At 41.0% G+C, this 19,709-nt stretch overlaps 2 protein-coding genes across 6 annotated transcripts; both read right to left on the bottom strand.

Moving 5' to 3' along the window:
- Window positions 1-172: 172 nt before the first annotated feature.
- Window positions 173-13,929, bottom strand: cc2d1b (coiled-coil and C2 domain containing 1B). Of its 5 annotated transcripts, none has more exons than XM_041056278.1 (26): window positions 13,911-13,929; window positions 12,940-13,070; window positions 12,236-12,380; window positions 12,009-12,112; window positions 10,814-10,933; window positions 10,189-10,335; window positions 9,167-9,479; window positions 8,525-8,643; window positions 7,815-7,893; window positions 7,180-7,263; window positions 6,724-6,860; window positions 6,272-6,344; window positions 5,881-6,020; window positions 5,669-5,798; window positions 5,125-5,297; window positions 4,832-4,957; window positions 4,368-4,426; window positions 4,016-4,132; window positions 3,831-3,904; window positions 3,628-3,686; window positions 3,471-3,522; window positions 3,227-3,326; window positions 2,741-2,831; window positions 2,475-2,597; window positions 2,319-2,368; window positions 173-2,154 (listed from the first exon to the last, which is right to left on the bottom strand). In XM_041056278.1, exons 2-25 carry the CDS (start codon window positions 13,000-13,002, stop codon window positions 2,357-2,359), a joined length of 2,640 nt encoding a protein of 879 aa, XP_040912212.1. In that variant the 5' UTR covers window positions 13,003-13,070; window positions 13,911-13,929; the 3' UTR covers window positions 173-2,154; window positions 2,319-2,356. The 5 variants fall into 5 exon arrangements, with proteins under 5 accessions (XP_040912212.1, XP_040912210.1, XP_040912213.1 ...); XM_041056276.1 differs by lacking the exon at window positions 13,911-13,929 and adding an exon at window positions 13,389-13,471; XM_041056279.1 differs by lacking the exon at window positions 13,911-13,929 and adding an exon at window positions 13,389-13,471 and having other exon boundaries at window positions 10,189-10,332.
- A 365-nt stretch (window positions 13,930-14,294) lies between these two features.
- LOC121193804 (poly(U)-specific endoribonuclease-C-like) lies at window positions 14,295-19,473 on the bottom strand. The gene is made up of 7 exons (XM_041056265.1): window positions 19,341-19,473; window positions 17,283-17,382; window positions 16,472-16,583; window positions 16,264-16,385; window positions 15,695-15,807; window positions 14,939-15,092; window positions 14,295-14,818 (listed from the first exon to the last, which is right to left on the bottom strand). Exons 1-7 carry the CDS (start codon window positions 19,349-19,351, stop codon window positions 14,558-14,560), a joined length of 873 nt encoding a protein of 290 aa, XP_040912199.1. The 5' UTR covers window positions 19,352-19,473; the 3' UTR covers window positions 14,295-14,557.
- Window positions 19,474-19,709: the final 236 nt, after the last annotated feature.

Raw genomic sequence — 19,709 nt, 5'->3', positions numbered from 1 at the left:
TTTTTTAATGGTATATTTTTAAGCAGGATAGAAGAATTCAGTCCACAATTAAAAACAAAATAAGTTCTAATTTCTGTTTCAGATTCAGAGATTATTTTGGAGAATTTCTGGAAATCTAAACAACGTGACATCATTCATGTCTTTGTAAACACGTAGGTGATCGAAACATCACAACAGAGCTGTTTTAATTATTTAGGACAATGTTTCTAGTAAACTTGATGCCACTTGTCAGTTATATTAAGTACTGCACAGAAAAACAACTGTCAACAAAGAAGAGAACGAGAAATGTTGCGACCACAGTAACGTTTGGCAACTAAACCATGTTGCAGACCGTGTTGAGGTAAACCTGTTGGAAATGAGACTCATGTCGTTGGCTCAGTAATTTTGTTATGGCTTCTTTTGTCAGCATTTGTTATGATGCTGTAGCTGGAACTTTAAAGGGTCAGTTCACTGAGATTACTTTAAAAAAAAAATGTCGATATTAATTGATTTTTTTTTTTTTTTTTTTTTTTGATGCTGAGCAAGTTATTGTGGGTTGTAAAACAAAACAAGTGGCTGAACGAGGCTAAAATTAAGGATGAGCTCCAGGAGCTGGTAACATTTTGGATCTGGTTTAGATATTGATAAATATGTCTGATTTAACTTCATTACAGTGAGTTGTAAACAATTTATTACATTTCTTTTTGTAATTTGGGTGAACTGGCTCTTTAAAGCACCGATGCATAGATTTAAATTATAGTTTCCACACTTTTAGTTTGACATTTTGGGAAATTCTTGCTTTGAGTTTAACGTGAAGATTGACACCATGTCTGTGCAAGGAGCTGGAGGCAGACGACGATTAGCTTAGCTTAGCTTAGCTCAGCTCAGCATAAAGTTGGGAAGCAGAGAGAAACAGCTAGCCTGGCTAATACAGTTTAAAATACTACACCAACATAACACGTCTGCTTGTGTATAAATTAAACAAATGAGACACAACGCGTCAAACAGTAAGACTCAGAGGTGAACTTTGGAGAGAGCTTCCAGTCTTTATGCTAAGCTAAGCTAACTGAGTTCTGACAACGATTATCGATCAGTTGATTAGTTGATCGTCAGAAAATTATTTGGCAACTACTTACTGATAATTAAACAATCACTTCCAGCTCATTAATCGATGATGAAAATAACCATAATAATGAATACCTATTTCAAGATTAAATTAATAGTTTTCTAGACTTAAATTCTTAAACTTTTATTTCTCACAAACTGCTCAGACTTGTGCTACTGAGTGTAAACAAGACAAGACAAATGCAAGTGTAACACACCTAAAGCCACCCATAAATGAGTGTCCAGTTCAGTGACCACAGTTTATGGACTTATCAAAGTGAAAGGTGCCAAAAAGGGAGTGTGGTCTTTCAAATGATCATAAAATCGTACCTTGTGTATAAATCATCATCATTTCTTGGCTTACTCCCGTAAAGCGTCTCACTGAGAAGCAGAAGAATTGTGTGAAAAAATAATTAAATTAAAAAAAAAAAAAAATATCCCACCAATTTACTCCCCGTCACATGTATTAACCTCTCGTGTCATCCACTCTAGCGGGTTTGGCAGCTAAAGGCGATTTCAAATATGCAGGATTTTACAGCAACTGTGATTACTTTGGTATTAGTGCATAGGTGTAGTTCTAGATACCAGAGCTGTATAATATGAGGAACATTCTTTGATATATTAACTAAAGTCGTGTCAGGCAGCAGTATCAGGTTAGCTCAATGCTGAGCCCCTTTAACATTAGCACAGGACACAGTGCTGTCCTCCGGGAGACGCACTGATGCAAGAGGAAAACTTTCTGGGCCGTCACCTTGTCGCCCTGAAGTCCTCCTGATGCATCACAGCCCCACAGCAGCAGCTCCACAGACTGATGGGGAGACAGAGGGTTCATGTCACTGAGCCAGAGGCCAGCTGACCTACCGTAAACCGGCTCCATGTCTCCTCCTGGTGGACTGCTGCGTGAAAGGGAGCTCTTGTGCCTTGCACATGTGCAAACGTTTTAAAATGTCAAAAACAAAAAAAGACCCGTGTAGATCTGAGTCCAATCTGAACCACAGACCGTCCCCGTCAGATCCCAAACGCCCTCCTCCTTCAACCTCCTCCGAGTGTTTTTGATTGAGTGCCTTTAATCTGGAAGACAAAACATTATCAGTCAGGTCAAGTAGAAAATCATAAAATACATTCAAACATTGACATTTTGGGAAGCTTGACACCACTCATTTAAAGAGTTTAAAGTAAAATAATATTCACTTAAAGACATATGACATCAGTGTTTAGCTTAAATAAATAATTACCTGTATCTTGTGAGTTATCTTTAATCTTGCAGGAGCATCTAAACAAGAACCTTGGGGAAAAAAAGAAAAAAACAACATAAGAAGTTTTCCATAATCTCAGATCTGTCATTTGACACATTAAAGCTGCAGAAACATCAGCAGTGTATTCAGTGCTACCTGAGACTGGTCGATCACCAGCCAGCGCTCGGTGCTCGTCTGCATGTCCTGACCGCTCAGAGGCTCCCGCAGTCGGACCTTCACTTCAACACGACCTCCTGTGGCCTTACGACCATCCATCACCTGACGGCAGAAGCACAACGCCGATGTTTATACAGGTAAACAGCTGCTACAGGAAAACTTTAACACAAATCTAAGCTAACCACTTATTTTCTGGTGTCTTCTCCTTGTCTGTTTTAGTCTTTTTCCATCTAAATGCCACTCACCTCCACGATTTCCCTGATTTCACTCTGTGACTCCAGTTTGTCCAGCTTCACGAGGGCCGTCCCAATCGGCTTGTCGCTCCGCAGGAAACCTCTGAGAGACGACGCACGACAACTACGTCACTGTCACAGTCTCAACGTGATGACACTTTGCTCTGACATGACTGGACATCCTTGGACATCATGGGTCCAAATCACCAAAACAGGTGATTTTTCATGTTTTATAGCTCTTGAAGTAAAATTTTATGAGATCTTGAACCTTTGAGAATTTTTTGAAAATCAAGTTTTTTGGTACCAAAACCACAGATGTAAATTTTTAGCTAAAATATTTGTTTTATCAACGTGACATTCTTGTCACATGCTAATGACGTACTGAGCCGTGTCTGTTCTGAAAGGTTTTGTTGGTTGAATTGATACTGTCTGTCTGGACCTCAGGGAGGATGCTGTCCTGCAGAGTGAGGGAGCAGCTCGGCTCTGTCTGTGACTCACCCTTTGTGCAGCAGCTCCAGTTTGAGGCCTTTAGACGTCACCACCCTCCTGAAGCCGCGGTGGTTACGGTTGATTGACAGCTTGAAGGTCTGGTTGTATTCTGGTTGAAAGAGATGACGGATGAAGAGACGCAGCTAACGTTTATTCAGCAAACCAAATACCTTGGGCAGAAAATGCCATAAATCCACCTGAAGTCACTGTTTCAAGGAACAGGTTTAATCCTACAGCGATTTTCACGTCTCACCTGGGGAGTTAGTGTTCTTGATGACAGATGTTTTGAGTTTCTGAGGCTGCTCCTGGTGGAGATGAAACAAAAAAAACAAATTGTCATGGGTGTATATGGTGTCAGCAGCCCGTGGCAGCTGTGAAGAGAAAACAAGTCGTAGTCTGAACTTTCTTACCGTGCTGGGGTAGGGGAAGTCAAACTTGATGTAGGCATCCAGATCGTTTGTTTGAATTCCTGAGGGAAGAAAGAAAAGTTCATCACAAAACATCAAACTGTGCGTGCTTTTAACTGTAAGAGTCAACAAGCATAAAGCTGAAGGTCGCAGCAACTTTTTAAGACATTTTTGATGGTAAACTGAAAACAAACTGTTCTTTTTACCACTCGGTGCAGGAAGATTCATCCCTTTTACGATAATAACAACCATGTCAGTACTGCTCAGCTCTGGAAATATCCTGAAAGGGAGGCAAAGGAGAAACAGGAATTTTTTTTTTTTTTTAAACAAAACATCTGTTTTTAACCTTCAACAGAATAAACTAAATGTCAGATTTCCTGAACGAGCTCACCTGACTGTGTGAAACGATCTCTCCTCAAAGTGATGTTTAGGAGGAGGCAGACCCCTCGACTGAGCCAGCTTCAGGATCTCCAGACTCTTCTTACAGCTCTCCGCCATCTTCTCAAATCTGGACAATACAAGTGCACAAACACAGAAGGTGTCAGTGAAGTCAACGTGCTCTTTGCTTTATAATGTCACGCTGTTATAGGATTTAGACGTAACTAATCAGGAAGAGCTGAAATGTTAGATATTTAGATTAGATAATATTAGAAACGGCTCATAAAATAACCCAGTGTCATAACTGAGTCTGTATGTAAACCTAAGCTGAATGAAAACTGCCGTGAGTGACACAGGAGTCTTACTTTGTAGTTTCAGAGACGTTCCCCAGGTGTGTGAATTGCTTGGAGTGAGTCATACATTTCTAAAAGGGGGAGAGCCAGAAGAAATCTCAACAAACAGCAGAGAAACCAGACTGGGAACAGAAAAGAAAAAAAAAAAAAGCTTTTTGTGGATCTGAAACTTCTAAATATACCAGAGAGCTAAAAATGTTGAGTTACTTCAGGGTAAAGGAAATTCTTCTAATGGAAACTGCCGTGGTGCTGGCAGAGCATACGCGATGTTTACTTGTATAGTAAAGCATTTCAAAATTTAAAAAAAACACAAAATACAGCACAGGTATTAATTTACACCTGTTTCAGACTTGATATCAGTATAGGATGTTTCCTATACTTCACACTTTGTAATCAACTTTTTTATTTTCTAGAATCTTTCACTGAAAGCTTCTGAACTTAATGAGCTTCTTTCAGTCCTAATCCTGAGGGTTTACCTCGTACTGGTCTTTCAGGATCTTGGCCAGTTGTGCGTAAACCTGCTCGGCTTTCTCTGAGACCTGAACGTCGCTGTGATGAACCAGGATGAAGTCCTCGTCTTCGTCACCAGGGGGCGACGGCACCTACAGGTGCAGCACAGACCATGGCACAGACAGGGTCAGCTACAGTGGGACTCCATGTTCATATTTAGAGGAGCAGGTACATGAATAAGAAAATGATCTGAACAGCGATACTCTGCATATTCTGAAAACTAACTACATGTAAAGACTGAAAGTTGCTCTCTGCTCACCTTGCGGATGTCCACAGTTTTCCCGCTGCGTGCGGCCTCGATCATGGGGTCGAGACCCTTAGCGGTGCGGAGGAAAATCTTGGCCTGCTCCATGTCGTTCTTCTGCTTCGCCTGCAGCGCCGCCTTCATGTACTGCTTTTTCCGACCCTCCAGGAACTCCAGCTGCTGAACCGCTGGAGGAGAAAGAAAGAAAGACAGAAAATTAAAGGTAGATTGCCTCTGAAGAACTGGATGTAGTTTTGAGTGGGCAACAGGTTCATCTCTACAGAGACGCTACACATGGATGATATCATATCAGATGTTTTACTCTGTTTACACAGTTAAAGACACCAACACTGACAGCTGATGTAGATTAGTCCTCACTTAAAGTCAATATGTGCAGCTAGAAAACCAAAGTTGTTCAGAATCACTTTAACATCCTCTAATGTCACAGAAAATGAATTTCTTTTTTTCCAGTTTCACAAGAGGCTGAACTGCGTGTTCTGGAGGACACGCTGGGACTTTCTGGACTTTCTGGACAGGATCTGATGGATTATTTTCTTACCTGTTTGCGAGAGTCCTTCACTCGCAGCTGATCTGTCAGGTGAAGCTGAAGGAGTCCTTTTCCGTCCCTGACTTGCGGTGGAGACGTCTAACGTGGGCTTTTTTGGCTCTTCAGGAACAGCAAGCTTCGACTACACAACAGACGCAAGACAACGTATCAGCAATTTGTCCACGAAAGCCTAACAAAAATGATCGAGTGATGCTAACAGCCACCTCCTCTTCTTTCTCCTCATCTTCTTCTTCATCTGGTACTTCAGCAGCATCAGCAGAGGCAAGCTTATCGGCTGCCTCCAGAGCAGCAACGAGTCCCTGCTCAGCTCCTGTCGCCTTCTGCCCCGGGATTGGAGGAAAGCCTGTGAAATAAACACATAATGCTAACTGACATCCGAGCTCTTAAACACTGAGCTCTAGTTTTATTGTTTTGGTTAAGTGGAAAAAAAAACAAAAACATGTTTTCTAGCACTGGTACAGAGACTGACGGTGCGTGTGATACACAATAAGTAACAACCCAGGACAACAGAACCGGAAACACAATGCAAATCCAATCTCACAGAGCTACAAATCACGGTCAAACTCAAAAACACGAATCACAGAGGAATCTCACCGGGGGGAACTGGCAGCTCATCAAAGTCGACCGCTTTCCCTGCTTTGTGAGCTCGGATGGCGCTCTGGTATTGCTGCAGGAGGAGGGACGTTAATTGATTTAGAACAACAGAGGTAAGGCTACAGTATTTACAACCACTATCCTGACATCACCATCCATCGTCTGTGGGAGGAAAGATGTTTTGAACGTACTGTATATACTGATCCTTTAACTCATGTAATTCATGACAAAATGTTACTCGCTGTTATACTGTTAACTTCAAACTTCTTTTCCCCTTGTCAAACGTTTTATAAACTGAACAGCCCTAAGAAAAGAAAACAACACTGAGAACAGTGCCAGCTTTGTTCTCTTTATGACACCTGCACCAGCTAAGAGACAAACAAATCTGTCCACAATGTTTTATTTGAGCTCTCTAAATTTGAGCTCAGCAGGAGAGTCTAGCCTCAGCGTACCTTGGCAATGCGGTCGTGCATTCGGGCCTTGCGGTCGTCTCCGCCGGCTTTAGCCTGAGCAGACGCCTCCGCGTACTTGGCTCGTCTCTGCTCGAGGGCCTCCAGCACGTCTTTGGGAGCCGCAGGGGCTGATGGGGCTGCAGGGGCAGAGAGAGTGAGACGACAATGTTAACGATCTCTAACAGTGTCTCAATATGTCTTCTGGACATTCTTCATGTACCATGAATGCATTGTTTGTTACAGCGTCTGTAGACACTCAGACGCTCATATATAACCATGCTGTGCGTTTCCTTCCCTTTGAAGTCATCTCTCATATTAACCCTGAAGATGACATGAGCTGATATAAATACATGAGGGGGGAACTTGAAACGGAGCTGGATGATTGGTCAAAACGAAACTGATGCCCGCGCAACCACACAAGCTGGTACATGTGCTGAATGTTGGTATTCTAACTACCTGCAGCTGCTGCAACCGGTTGGGTGACCTGTGTGTTGTGACCAGAGGAAAGTTCCTTCACTGGAGCAGAGCTTCCTCCTGAAGCTACGACACAAAAACATGACATGAACTGTAACGTACAGAAACAAACACTGCGGGTTTCTGTTTTCAGTACTGTGCCTTGTTAGTTACTTATGTTTGTTAATGAAGATACTGGTTTCCACGTCTATATTCCAGAATTCAAGTTCAACAGGTTTTTGTGTTAAAAACTAAACATTTTAAAGAGTTATTCTTCTGACTGTTCCCATCATGTTACCTGTGTTGTTATTTCAGCTTTGCTGTTTTGCATCTGCACAATTTATATTTGCCTCTTTCTGTGTTTTTTCTTCTTTTACTTTACTACTAGTCATAGTCTAACAGAAGCCAAATCTTTTAAAAAGTACTGAAAAACCAATTTGTTTTCTTTGGCTTTTTCTAGAGTTTTTCTGTTTTGTTATTTTTCTCCTTGTTCCTTTCTGTCACTTATAGCTCCCCCTTTCCCTTTTATTCTTCCTGTTAATCACCATGTAAATTCTGTTTTTAAAAGCACTATATAAATGAAATTTGCTTTCAAGCCTGCTACTAAAATAAAGGCACGTTATACCAGGGTTCCTCACCCTGTCCTGGAGGCGGAGGAAGGCCACTCAGGTCCACTGCTTGTCCTTTCTCCAAAGCCTCGATCACTGCATCGAACCTCTGCCCCAAAAAAAAAACAAATTCCAACAGTGTCAAACAGAATGATGGTCTTTGTCAGAGTCCAAATTGTTGACATGTTTCACATACTTGAGAGAGAAATCCTCCAGACAGAATGTGCAGCAACAGGCTCAGACAACAGACTCAACAAATGATGGTGATGTGTGATTTTTGTGTTAACATTTAAACGTTTGGTGTTAAAAAGCAAACGTTTCTGCAAATTTACGACTTCTCATCTGGTTTGGTTTTATTTTTATTTAGTTTTTATTTAGACCACAATTCTGAACAGGAACAAGACATGGAAATTTATAGCAGAGTTGGTTCACCAACTCAAAAAGCCCTTTTTAATACCAAATATACATATTTCACAAGAATCCTGGCCAAGGTATGAACGTATGATGAAAATCCAGTATGGTAACTATTCCTTGTTATATCACTTCCTAATGACAGCAACAATTCAGCAATTTCTAATGATATCATTAAAATCAGCATGAATTCATAGAAGCAACAGAAAATGGATGGATCTTGAGTTACCGGCTATAGCACTGCTTCTATTGACTTTTCTGAGGAAACTGAATTGTCCACTGTCCTCGTTTTTTAACCAATGACTGAGGTCTGTAGTTGTGTAACTCACCTTGCTGGTCTTGAAGTAAAGTTTAGCTTGCTCCACGTCTCCCTGCTTCTTGGCTCTCAGTGCAGCCATCTTGTATTCCTTCTGCCTCTCCAAGAGCATCGTCTTGGTTGCCTCGTTCGCTGTGGATCCACGGGACAGAAACACACAACAATTACCGCAGTGAAAGGCCACATTCATCGCATACTCAGGAGCTACTTTCTGTCTGACCAACAGTCCAACCAGAAGATGGGTAAGAAAATCTGCAAATTACATTAATTATCTATTTACTGATTATCAATTTCTCTTGATCGAGTGACTGATCAATCGACTGATCACTTCAGCTCTAAATATTATGCTGTAAGGGACTGAAAAACACTGTTACATATCCCTGTGGCACATCCTTTGTCCATGTTCAAACTGTCTTTGTAGTTTCTAACCTATAGCACCTGGTATCTGAGGCATTAGAGTGGACAGATGACTGAGGCTGTCTAAGTCTGTGCTGTGCTTTGCTTTGACTGGCTCACTGGGAGAAAGGAGTAGTTCTTAGGGCTGGTCATTTGCATGGGAAATGTGTTTTCTGCTTTTAATTGTCTATCCAAAGTTCACTTTCTCTAATAAGCTCTGTTATCACTGATTTTACTGTGTAATCAAAAGCAAACTGACCAGCAGGTTCCTCTGTCTGCTCCTCTAGAGAAGGGGCGCTGCTCAGATGGGGCGATGTGGTGGAGGACGACTGCTCCTCTTCGCTAGTGGGTGTGGCGATCTCTGGTACAGGAGGCGGTGGTGTAGTAGCCTCTGACTCCTCCTGCTGATCTGAGGGAGTGGATTCAGGACGTGAAGGTACTGGGGGAGCAGGTCGTGCAGGGACAGCGGGCTGAGGAGCGGCGCTCGGGGCTCCAGTGGCAACAGGAGGAGGGATTTCTGCCTCGTTCACAGGTCTCCCCTTTTTCACAGCAGCTAACATTGTCTCCAAAGTCTGCAGAGAGCAACGGTAAAAGTCAGTGTGACTGAAAACAGAGGGAAGACGTACTTAATCGGTAACAAAGCATCATAACATCATAATTCGTCATAATTTATATGAAGCAAAATTAATTTGAGAATTGATTTTGACAAACAGCATGAAGACTTAGCAGTGTGATCGGAAGAATGGATACGAAAAGACAGGTTGTCTCTCGTGTTTTTTACAAATCCGTAGCTTTGGACAGGTTTAGTGCTGCTCACATCATTTACATACAATCTTTAGCAGCTGTTTTCAGCGTGAAAACTGCTTTTCAAGATGTATTTTCCGCCTTTCTGAGTAACATTTGCTCAAAACTACAGAAATGATTGAAATCGTTTTTTTTCCTTTTAAATCAAACTTTGTTCACCAGGAGTCATAAAATACAGAGAGATGGACTAACACACTATTGGTTTTGGGTTTTGTCGACAGTGAGAAAAATATTGGACATCACCGGCTTTGTCCTTTAAGGTAATGACAAATTACATCAAGTTGTCATGCTGATGTTAATGATAGTGGTGTGCACTGTCTTGAGTCAACGAAGCGTCTGTGTCATCTTCAGATCACATTCTCGAGTATTTCAAAAGTAAATGCGACACCTTCTACAACAACAACAGACAACAACTTATTGCGAAATCGCTGCTGTAATTTTACACCTTGAGCATATATCTTTTCATCGCGCACCCACCTTCAATCCGCGATCGAATCTCCTGGCTTTGGAGGTCTCCCCTGCAGTCTTGGCGTTCTGTAAGGCGGTCTTATACATGGATACCCTCTCCTCCAGGGTGTGCTGGAGGCTGCCGGGGACTGCGGAGGATACCTTTACTTCCTGCTGCTTAGCACCAAAACAAGAGGCAGGTGCTGTCAGTATAATCTGAAAACATCTGGTACACCAATGTGGCGTCACGAAATTACTCAGCACGCAAAACTGTGGGCTGAGAACGGAAAGAATTTGTCTGAGACAAATGATAAATGTTCTGATCTGCAATTTCTGCATCTATATCTCATCTTTAATCAGCGGGTTAAAATACCAATCACACAAAGAATTCAGAGCTTTTTTAAGAAGACTTAAACACAGGTGGGATAAGTATCAGGCAATGTGTTTACAGGAATCCACAGACTTACCAGCAATAGTTGTTGATATCTACCAATCTATTATATCTATTCTACCAGTGACATAATCAGGTAAACAATTATTGTTTGGAAGTAGTGATACTAAAAAACAAATTGGCAGGGTTTAAGATATAAAGCGGTGTATTTTGGTAACTGATGTTGTCAGTGTGAAGTCTGACAGAGAGCAGCATGTATTGTACCTGCGGCTGAGAGGACTCTGGTGCTTCAGCCTGAGTAGATTCGACAGCGGCAGAAAATGTGGGGGAAACAGTTGCAGCATCCTCAGCTTCCCCCTCACCCACCACTTCCTGTAGCTCTGCCTGATGAGGAAAAATACAGCAACTGATCAACAGCCAATTTTGCTTGCCTGTACATAAGGCCGGATTTCAGAGAATAGAGGGTGACACATGCTTTCCATTACACTGTTTGGTTAAAAAAAAAAAAAAGTGCAGTTGTTTGACAAATGAAACAAAGAAAGTTCTGTAAACCAAAATATGCAAATGAAATTAAGACCAACAAATCAAGAAATCAACAATTTATCAAGCAATTTATAGCCTAATTAAACAACATCGTGTGTGACCTGGGAAACTTGTTGGCACAGATTGCTGTCATAGTTACTGTGGTATTTGATCAGTACTGCCTCCAGCATTATAGTACGCAGACATGACTCCTAGTTTAGGTTAAAGTTTTTTTTCTTCCTTTCAGTAAAGGAAGTTGGATTTCTGATGGTTACTGTAGCTATTATCACATCACCTGCATCTGTTCAGCTCAGCTTTGCAGTGAATAAATCCCGGTTCTCCTCCAGCTATTTAACTTGGTTAACAAGAAGATAAATGAATTCATAAATTAGCCCATATTTTTGTAGGAACGCCATATTTGTGACAACTTGATGTAATTGCACTGTATTGTGTTATTGTCCTGTTTAATCTTTATTCAGTTTTAGTTTACTTTAAATCTTCTATATGATTTTACTTAAGTGTGCGTGTGTGTGTTTCTTAACAATGCTGTTCTAATGCTTTTTGGCTTCATGTCTTGGAAGGTGCTGTTGGAAGATGCTGCATAAATAAACCTTTCTTTTTATTGGTCCTCCAAAAAGGGCTTGTGCATGTGTGAGGCCCAAAGTCAAATATTAGCAATCATCTCCAAGATTTTCCACATTTCATTTCCTCTACCACAGAATCACTGACACTGCTAACAATAGGATCTGTCTGGGGATTACTGTAATCACTGGTGCTGCATCCTTAAATGAACCAAGTAGCAAATTCAAACACCAAATTAGACATGACATTCTCACTCTACTGTGTGTGAAACATTTGGCTGTCATTCTCGTGTATTAAAAACAGGCATCTGGTAAATGGCCGACGGGAGCAGAGATGAATATACACAAACACTAACCAACAGATCTTCATCGTCTTCCACGTTATCATCTTCTTCATCCTCATCCACATCTCTCATACACTCATCAGCCATTTTTGCAATATCTTCCATGGGCAAAGGGGCTACAACACAAACACACAGTAATACACATACATATCCAGTTATAGTAGTACTGGCTGAAGTCAATCGTGGCAAATAACACTAACTGTTTTAAGGGGGACTGTAAATCATAACGATGCACTCACTCTTCCCCTTCTGCTTGGCTCTCTGTCTGGGAGCAGCTTTATTTCCAGTGATAGCAGCAAGTTCAGCCTCCAGGTCCGGATCATCCAGATTCTCCTCCATACCCATCATCATCTCCTCAGGGTCCAGGTCTACAAACAGACCCATCTGAAACCAGTAAGCACAATTTAAACATTGCTAAAGGGCACTCAGATCTGCAGTCCTTCAGCTAAGAGACACTGATTATGTGGACAGCATTAGTATTAAGTGTCCGGTTGGAAGGTGCTGAGATCATTGATTGCATACTCCCTATTTATAAACTAGCACAGTTTCTCAGTGGTTTGTTTGCAGGTTGTTTTTCCATTGCTCTCAGATTTTCCTTTTGTATTTTATCGTGTTTCTTTTTCAGTGTGTAAGGTTTTAATTCACCATGTCTGACTTTTATCTTTTATTGGCAGCCTCTGCCCACGGACTACAGATGAAAATTAGCCTTTAGCTATATCTGGCACAATAAATGTATTATGTATCGTCACTGGTAAATAAACAATGCATAAATAAATACTCTGAGCACGTTTTGCTGTTAGTACTTCTGCGATTTTACTTAAGTAAGACTTTTACTTGTAATGGAGTATTTCTTACATTGGTGTAGTGGCTCTTATAATTAAGGATATTAGCGCTTCTACTGCCGCTGTTTTTATCTAACATTATTTATCCGAGTTGTTTTTACCTGCTTGGCTGCAGCAGCTCCCTGGCCTTTGGGCTGTGGTGCTCTTTTCTTTTTACCAAACATGTTGTTGTTGTTGTTGTTGTTGTGGCTTAACAAGCCCCTCGGCTACACTCCAGTGATCCAAGCGACACCTAAAACACAAACACATTTTATATACATATATATATATATATTTACATTTATATTTATATATGTATATCTCTTTCCTGTTGTCACCATGAGCTGGTCGCAGTAGTTGAAATCATGTGAGCGGTTGTCAGGTGGCTCCCACACAGACAGCAAGCTGCCAACTGACGGCAACGTTAGCTGAGCGGCTATCCGTTAGCTAGCCAGGCTCCTTGTCTCTAACTCAGAAAGTTTATTTGAGAGCAGGAAGCCGACTGCCGCGGGCAGCGCCGGTAAGTATTTTAGAGAGTTTTATCCATCTTGAAAAGCGTGTGTGTCTTTACCTGCTCGTTCACCACTTCATCGGGTAGTTTTCACAAGTACAGTTTCATTTCTGTGGTCTGACATGGTAATGGGTTTGTTTGAATACGCATGCGCAAAGCGAGGGAGCGTCCGAGCAGCGTATTTTGTACCTACTCTTCCCTGATTAATGTCTGCCAGGCAGCCCTGACTGTAAAATGTACAAATGATTACTTAAATACAAACATCACCATTGTAAAAATCCTACTTAAGTAAAAGGTCAAAATTATCATCAGCAAAATAAAGTATCAGACGTAAAAGTTCCCATGTTGATTCACATTAAACTATACAATATGTAAAAATGTGTAACTGTCACATGATATAGATGTCTTGCTACTTGGTATTCACTGCAGTACAAGCAGTGAATGCTGAGTGAACACAAGGAAACAATTTGCAGATTACATTTCACTAGCAGGATATATTTTTCTATAAGATTTTTTTTTTGTGATTACAGAAAAAAAATCAGTAGAGATTCCTAGAATAAAGTCACTTCTAAATCTACTCACGATTCTGGAAAAAGTGCTCCCAACAATAACAAGGCAGTGTCAAATACTTTTTTCTTCCTTTTTTTTGCAGTTGTTGCCCAATAAGTCAGTTGACAGTGCTGCTAGATAACTAAGGCATTCTGCCACACCATTGTTTTTGCACCAGACTTTTGTGTAATTACTATGGTAAAAACAGGAACTTTCATTTCAACACTCAGCAGTTGAGCTTTATGCTGCCTGTGAGGTGATGTACCTGACAGACCAAAATCGGGGGAAAAAGTTAAAAAATATTATATAGGATACTTCCAAGTCTAACTGTTAGGCTTGTGTTGTGTCTCTCTAAATCTTGCCAACTCATTGACTTATCTTTCTAACAGGGGAAAATAAACATGCAAGCAGTAGTTAAACACAGACAGTTTTATTTTCTCCACAATAATATACAGAATATTACGGAAATGTTTTTAATAACAAATTATGCTCCATCCATGATATAATTCCAGATCAGGATGTTTAAGCAAAAACTATTGATTGTTATTGATAGTTAAAGCCTGTTTAGTGCAAAGAGAACCTGACCCAGGTTTGTTTTGAGATTATACTGCATAGAAATTAGGTCAAAGCAAAAAACATGTAAATTTAACGTGACTGCTGATAGCCTGTGTGGTGACGTGTTACAAATCCCTGTTGTTGCTGCTGAGCAGTTTAGGGAAAGATGTGCCGATGGATCGCCCGTGCCGATACACAACCAGCTCCAGCATGTACTCATCCACCTTCACCACCACAGACGTCATCTTCTCTGTCGACATGAGGAAGATGATGGTGAAGAGAGCGACCTCGAACTCTGGACTGACACCAATGAAGGAGCCGCCAACCGGCTTCACCAAGCCCTTCCAGCTGAACTGCAGGTTCAAGACATGGTCGTCTTCATCAGGCTATAACACAATGACAAAAAATAGTTAATTAATAAATGCACTCATTCGCTGTTCAGTGGCAGTACTGTTCAGTGTGTCCAATATCTCCACAATGCATTAGGGGACAGAGTATTTTCTTACTGTGTCTTTGTTGTCTCTTGCTTTGTAACCTTTGTAGTCAACATGCTTGTGTTTTTCCTGCAGGTAGAACTGGACCCAGTTGTGCAGACCCATGATCTCCTTGCCGAATTTGGTTTCTCCAACAAACACATGTTCAAATCCACAAGAATCTTCACTACAAGGAAAATAAAGTCAGTATGTCCAGTAATAGGTTTATTAAGATTCCATGCATGTCCTCATTTGTCCTATTTAAGTTTTTTTCTCTCTTGTCTACTGTTTTTCCTTTGCTGCTTAAACAAAAGACAGTACCTGACAGTTTTGATTAACCTTAACAGGAAAAGTCTATTAACAAGCTATTTTTCAGATGACAGCTGAGCATAAATGATGATGACCATGAGATGCAATTAAAAGCTCCAGAAAAATTTAGTTATTGGACCTAGCGCTCAGATTTACTTGTCCTTATATATTCATATTTTTCTCTTTCCAGCCTCAAAGCATGGACGCTGCATACAGGAAAACACAGGTTTAAATGTAGACTTTCTGCATCACTGTATTTACACATGTATATATTTTTAAATTCTTTATTGATTCTTGGGGAGGAAATTTCCTTCTCTCCATATCAGCTGGTTCATCTGCAAAAAACTAGCCCTGAAGCTGGTAAAGGCTGACCTCTAAGAGGCATTCTGTATATCATTAAACTAGTCTCTTTGTTCTAACCCAAAGGACCGTCTCTTAACATACTACAGCAGCTCCCCTTCCTGTTACAGTGAAACTCACCCTCCACTCCTCTCCCTGTGGTAAAGGCGGAACCAGATGTCATACAGCTGCCTCTTGAACTGCGCAGGGTCTGATGGCGATTGCCCCTTCCTGACCAGGTATTTGTGAGCACACTGTAAAGAAACAAAATAAACAACATATAATGACTTTTCAGGCTTCCAGGTGATGAATATGGACAAAGAAACACCAGAAAGACAGTGTACTGCAACGAGAACATACTGACAGTTACAACAGTCTCGATCTTACAGTCAGACTCGAACATTCCTACATTTGAGACTGAATGTTCTTGATCTTGGAAACTGCTCAAAACATTTCTACTATTTCCAAGAATTAACTCTCAAGCCACCAAGGCTGACACCCGATTTTCTTGGAAGCCACCTTCACATTAACTTCAAATCCTCAAACCTAACAGTAAACAACAGCCTGGAACTCTTTCAACATTTCAGGAGGCAACCCGGAGTGTAAACATCTGCTGTGTAGGATCAGTGTGCTGTAATTCTGTGTGAGCATTACAGTCTGTGATGACAGATGTGTTTCAGAGATGATTGCCTCTCTTAAAGTTACTGCACCTTCATGACATCAGTCTCCAGTATGGCATCGATGAACAGCTTGTTCTCTTTAAGCTCCTCTGAAGTGACCGTCTCTGACACACCTGTGGCCATCTCATAGTTGTCCAGCAAGCTGATGAAATCTGCATATAAAGGACATGTGCTTGTTAAAAGTGTAGAAACATGAGAAGTGTAATGGGGGAAAAAAATGACATGAACGGCTACTTACGTGCATATGTTGCAATACTCTTGAGTTTATCTTCATTGACATATGTGAAGAGTGGAGCACTGGCTCTGTCTCTGGCATAGTTACTGCCCTGAGCCACATAACCTGCCCTCCCCTGAATAAAACACATGCAGAGACAGACATCAGAAAGCATGTTGCAACTACACAGGGAAGGAAAACTGGCTCATAACTGGTAATACTGACCATCCCTTGCACAATCTTAGCATGATGGAAGCCTAATGAGACTAAGAGTCCAGCCCTGCAGGAAGAGCTGTCAGGCTACACTGGAAGGATTGCCTTTAAATTTGGAAAAATCATTCATGTGCTGCTCAAGACTGTAATACATTTTTGGTTTCCTAACACTGGTTTAGCAAATAATAGCATGCTGGTTAAGATGGTAAACACTTCCTGCTAAACAGTAACATGCTAGTATTGTGATTGTGATGTTTTGTTATTGTGCATGTCACTACGCTGACATTAGTGTTTTGCTCCTAGGTGAAGCCAGACAGAGCCACTAGAATGGCTGTAGAGTATCAGTCTTGTTAGTTATTTTATTATAGCACATGCTTCTTATGATGATTTGTTAGATTCTAGTTTTTATGTGATGTCATAATGCCTGTAAGGGAGGCTCCAGTCATCTGCACTGGCAGCTAACTGGTGGGAATGGATTCCATTTGCTGCAGGTGACACCACAGTGTTGAGCTCTATGATGAGCTGGCTTCTGGTCCAGATGGGGTTTGCAAATAATATTTTTATCTTTGAATGAATGTTTTGCATAGCAGAGAAGCAATGATGGCAGACGTCTAGTTCTGACCTGGAGGGAAATAATATAATCAGTCCCGGGCCTGAGGCGGTTGGTATCCAGCTGCCAGAGCTGGTTTAGCACCTTGGTGAGCTCCTCGTCGGCCTGTTTACTGTGAAAAGAAAACAAACAAAGTAAATAAGGTAGTAGTAGAAGTAGTGACAAAATAGCTATGAAAAACAAACAAAAATGTACAACAGTGAGCCAGTCTTCTGTGGACAAAACTCTTTTGGTTAGAATTAGGTTATGGTTTGGGTTAGGGTTTTGGTTAATCAGTTCAAAGATTAGCATGTTTTCACCATTCACAGAAATGATTAACTAGGATGTGATGTCCTTCAACTGACTTTGTGATTTTGTTTCTTTTCCTTGACTGACCTACTTGGTCTTTTCCAGCAGCAAGTTTTATAAATATTCAAATCTTCACGACTACAGCAGATGCTGTTCCTCCACAGCATCTTCTATCCTCTACAAGTGAGGTGTCCTCCTTCATGTTATACCCTGGGAGGAGGAATTAATGATGAAGGGCAAGTCTAATTTTCTTTTCACAGCCAGTATGAGTTTGAAAGAGTTCTCTCTTTTCTAAAACTGCTGCTGATTAATTCAACAGCTGAAACAATCTGAAAACAAGCTGATAATGTAATCTAGGACCTAATTTTGGCTTTGACCAATCGTATAACATTATCTACAAGTTAAGGGTCAGTTCACCCAAATCACATCAAAATACACCCTTTAACCTTAGCTGTTTCTTTGTTGCAGGCAGATTTGGTTTTATTTGTAGCTGAGGTACCAGAAATCTCAAAATCTCTGCAAATAAAACACTATCACAACACGAGCGTTGTGACTGAGTTGTGTTGAATATAGAAAATTCCAGGAGTCAACATCTGCACATGCTATTCTGTCAATCTTTTCCATTTAAGTACATTACTAAAAATGATCTTGATACATATAGGAACTCTGAATGTACGCGTCTACATTAAAATCTAGTCGACATTGCTCCTAGATTCTCATACATGGGAGAGCCAAATCACCTACAGAAGCTGTAATTTGCAGTTTTTGAAATGCCTGAAGCCTGTACGGCCACCGGAGCCTTTCAGTTGTTGTTGTTGTTTTTCTTTCCTTGAGGCTAGTGTTTTCTTTTGTTGGACAACACAATGCTCACAGAGACAGCTGACAAGCCAGTGGGGGAAAACCTTGGATAATGACCACACCTCCATCATTAGGTTACACCTACATGGCTCTATGCATAGGGTGTAATGTGAGATTAAAGCTTTACATGTTTACAAGTTAAGTTCCTCTAGTGCCCCGAGCACTTGACCAAACAAATATGATTCAGGATATAATTTAAAACTACAAGCAGCTGCTTTCATAGGTTTAAAACCTTTGTATCTGCTCCATCTCACCACACTGTGCATCGTCCTTAAGAAAGGACACTGCAATTAGAAGTATCTCAAAAATTAGAACTGCCACGCCCTTCCTGCCATAAGGCAGATGGCACACATGGTAAAAAAAAAAAAAAAAAGAAAAGTAAGAACCAAATGACAGGAACAGGCACTTACTGAGACAGAAACTCCTCTGTTCTTAATTTAGCCTGGGCACGGCTGCAGAACAGCTACAGAAGAGGCTGGTTCTACTCAGCCTTGTCCTGATTGTTCTGTTGTATAACTCAGTCCACTAATCACTACCAGACCCTGCTGCACTCACATCCAAACAACAACCCTTTGCTCTAACAAACAACATCCAGATATTCTCCACTGTACAAACCTGTAATCTTCACTGAGAACAGCTGGTGGTCTGAACCACAGGGACATTCATAAGAGAAGAGGAAGAACAAAGCGTACAAACCAAACCTTTTACACCTAATGAACAGTAACACAAACCTTCAGGAGTGTAGTGTTACAGAGTAGCCGCTGTTTACAAAAAATATTTCTGTCTTGAATGGAGTCAGTGTGTTAAGAAGGTCGAAAGAGAGCTGAAAGTGTCACCTCTCTGCAGAGAAGAAACAAAAGAACTCAAGAAAAACTTTTCAAAGTTCTTTTCATGCGTCTCCTTGATATGGAATCCGAAACTTACCCCTTTGCCATGTTCCTGTTTCGTGGAAATTAAATGCTCTGACTTGTCGCATCCTCCGAGAAAACGGAGTTTTTCCGCTTCGTGGGGACAGTTATCTCAGGCGTCAATCATGACGTTTCCTGGAGAACCAGCCAATTACAAGACAGGAAAACGCCCGGGCTCCCACCCCTCTGATTTTGGAAGAGGACTGATCCCGTGGATTTCTTAGTAATAAACTTACTGTAAAGAAAGTATAGTTTTCATAGACGTAAATTCGTTACTGTAGAAGACACAAACGCTTTAGATTGAGTTTTCCTAAAGGTTTGTGAAATTGCTTGTAATTTTTCGAACCTGCGCTCCAGAAAAATTATGATTATGATATTTTGCTAG

This window comes from Toxotes jaculatrix, chromosome 14 (assembly GCF_017976425.1).
Source record: "Toxotes jaculatrix isolate fToxJac2 chromosome 14, fToxJac2.pri, whole genome shotgun sequence".
In the NCBI taxonomy this organism is placed as follows: Eukaryota; Metazoa; Chordata; class Actinopteri; family Toxotidae; genus Toxotes; species Toxotes jaculatrix.
Note: the sequence above shows the minus strand (reverse complement) of the source record. Positions and strands in the feature narration are given on the sequence as shown.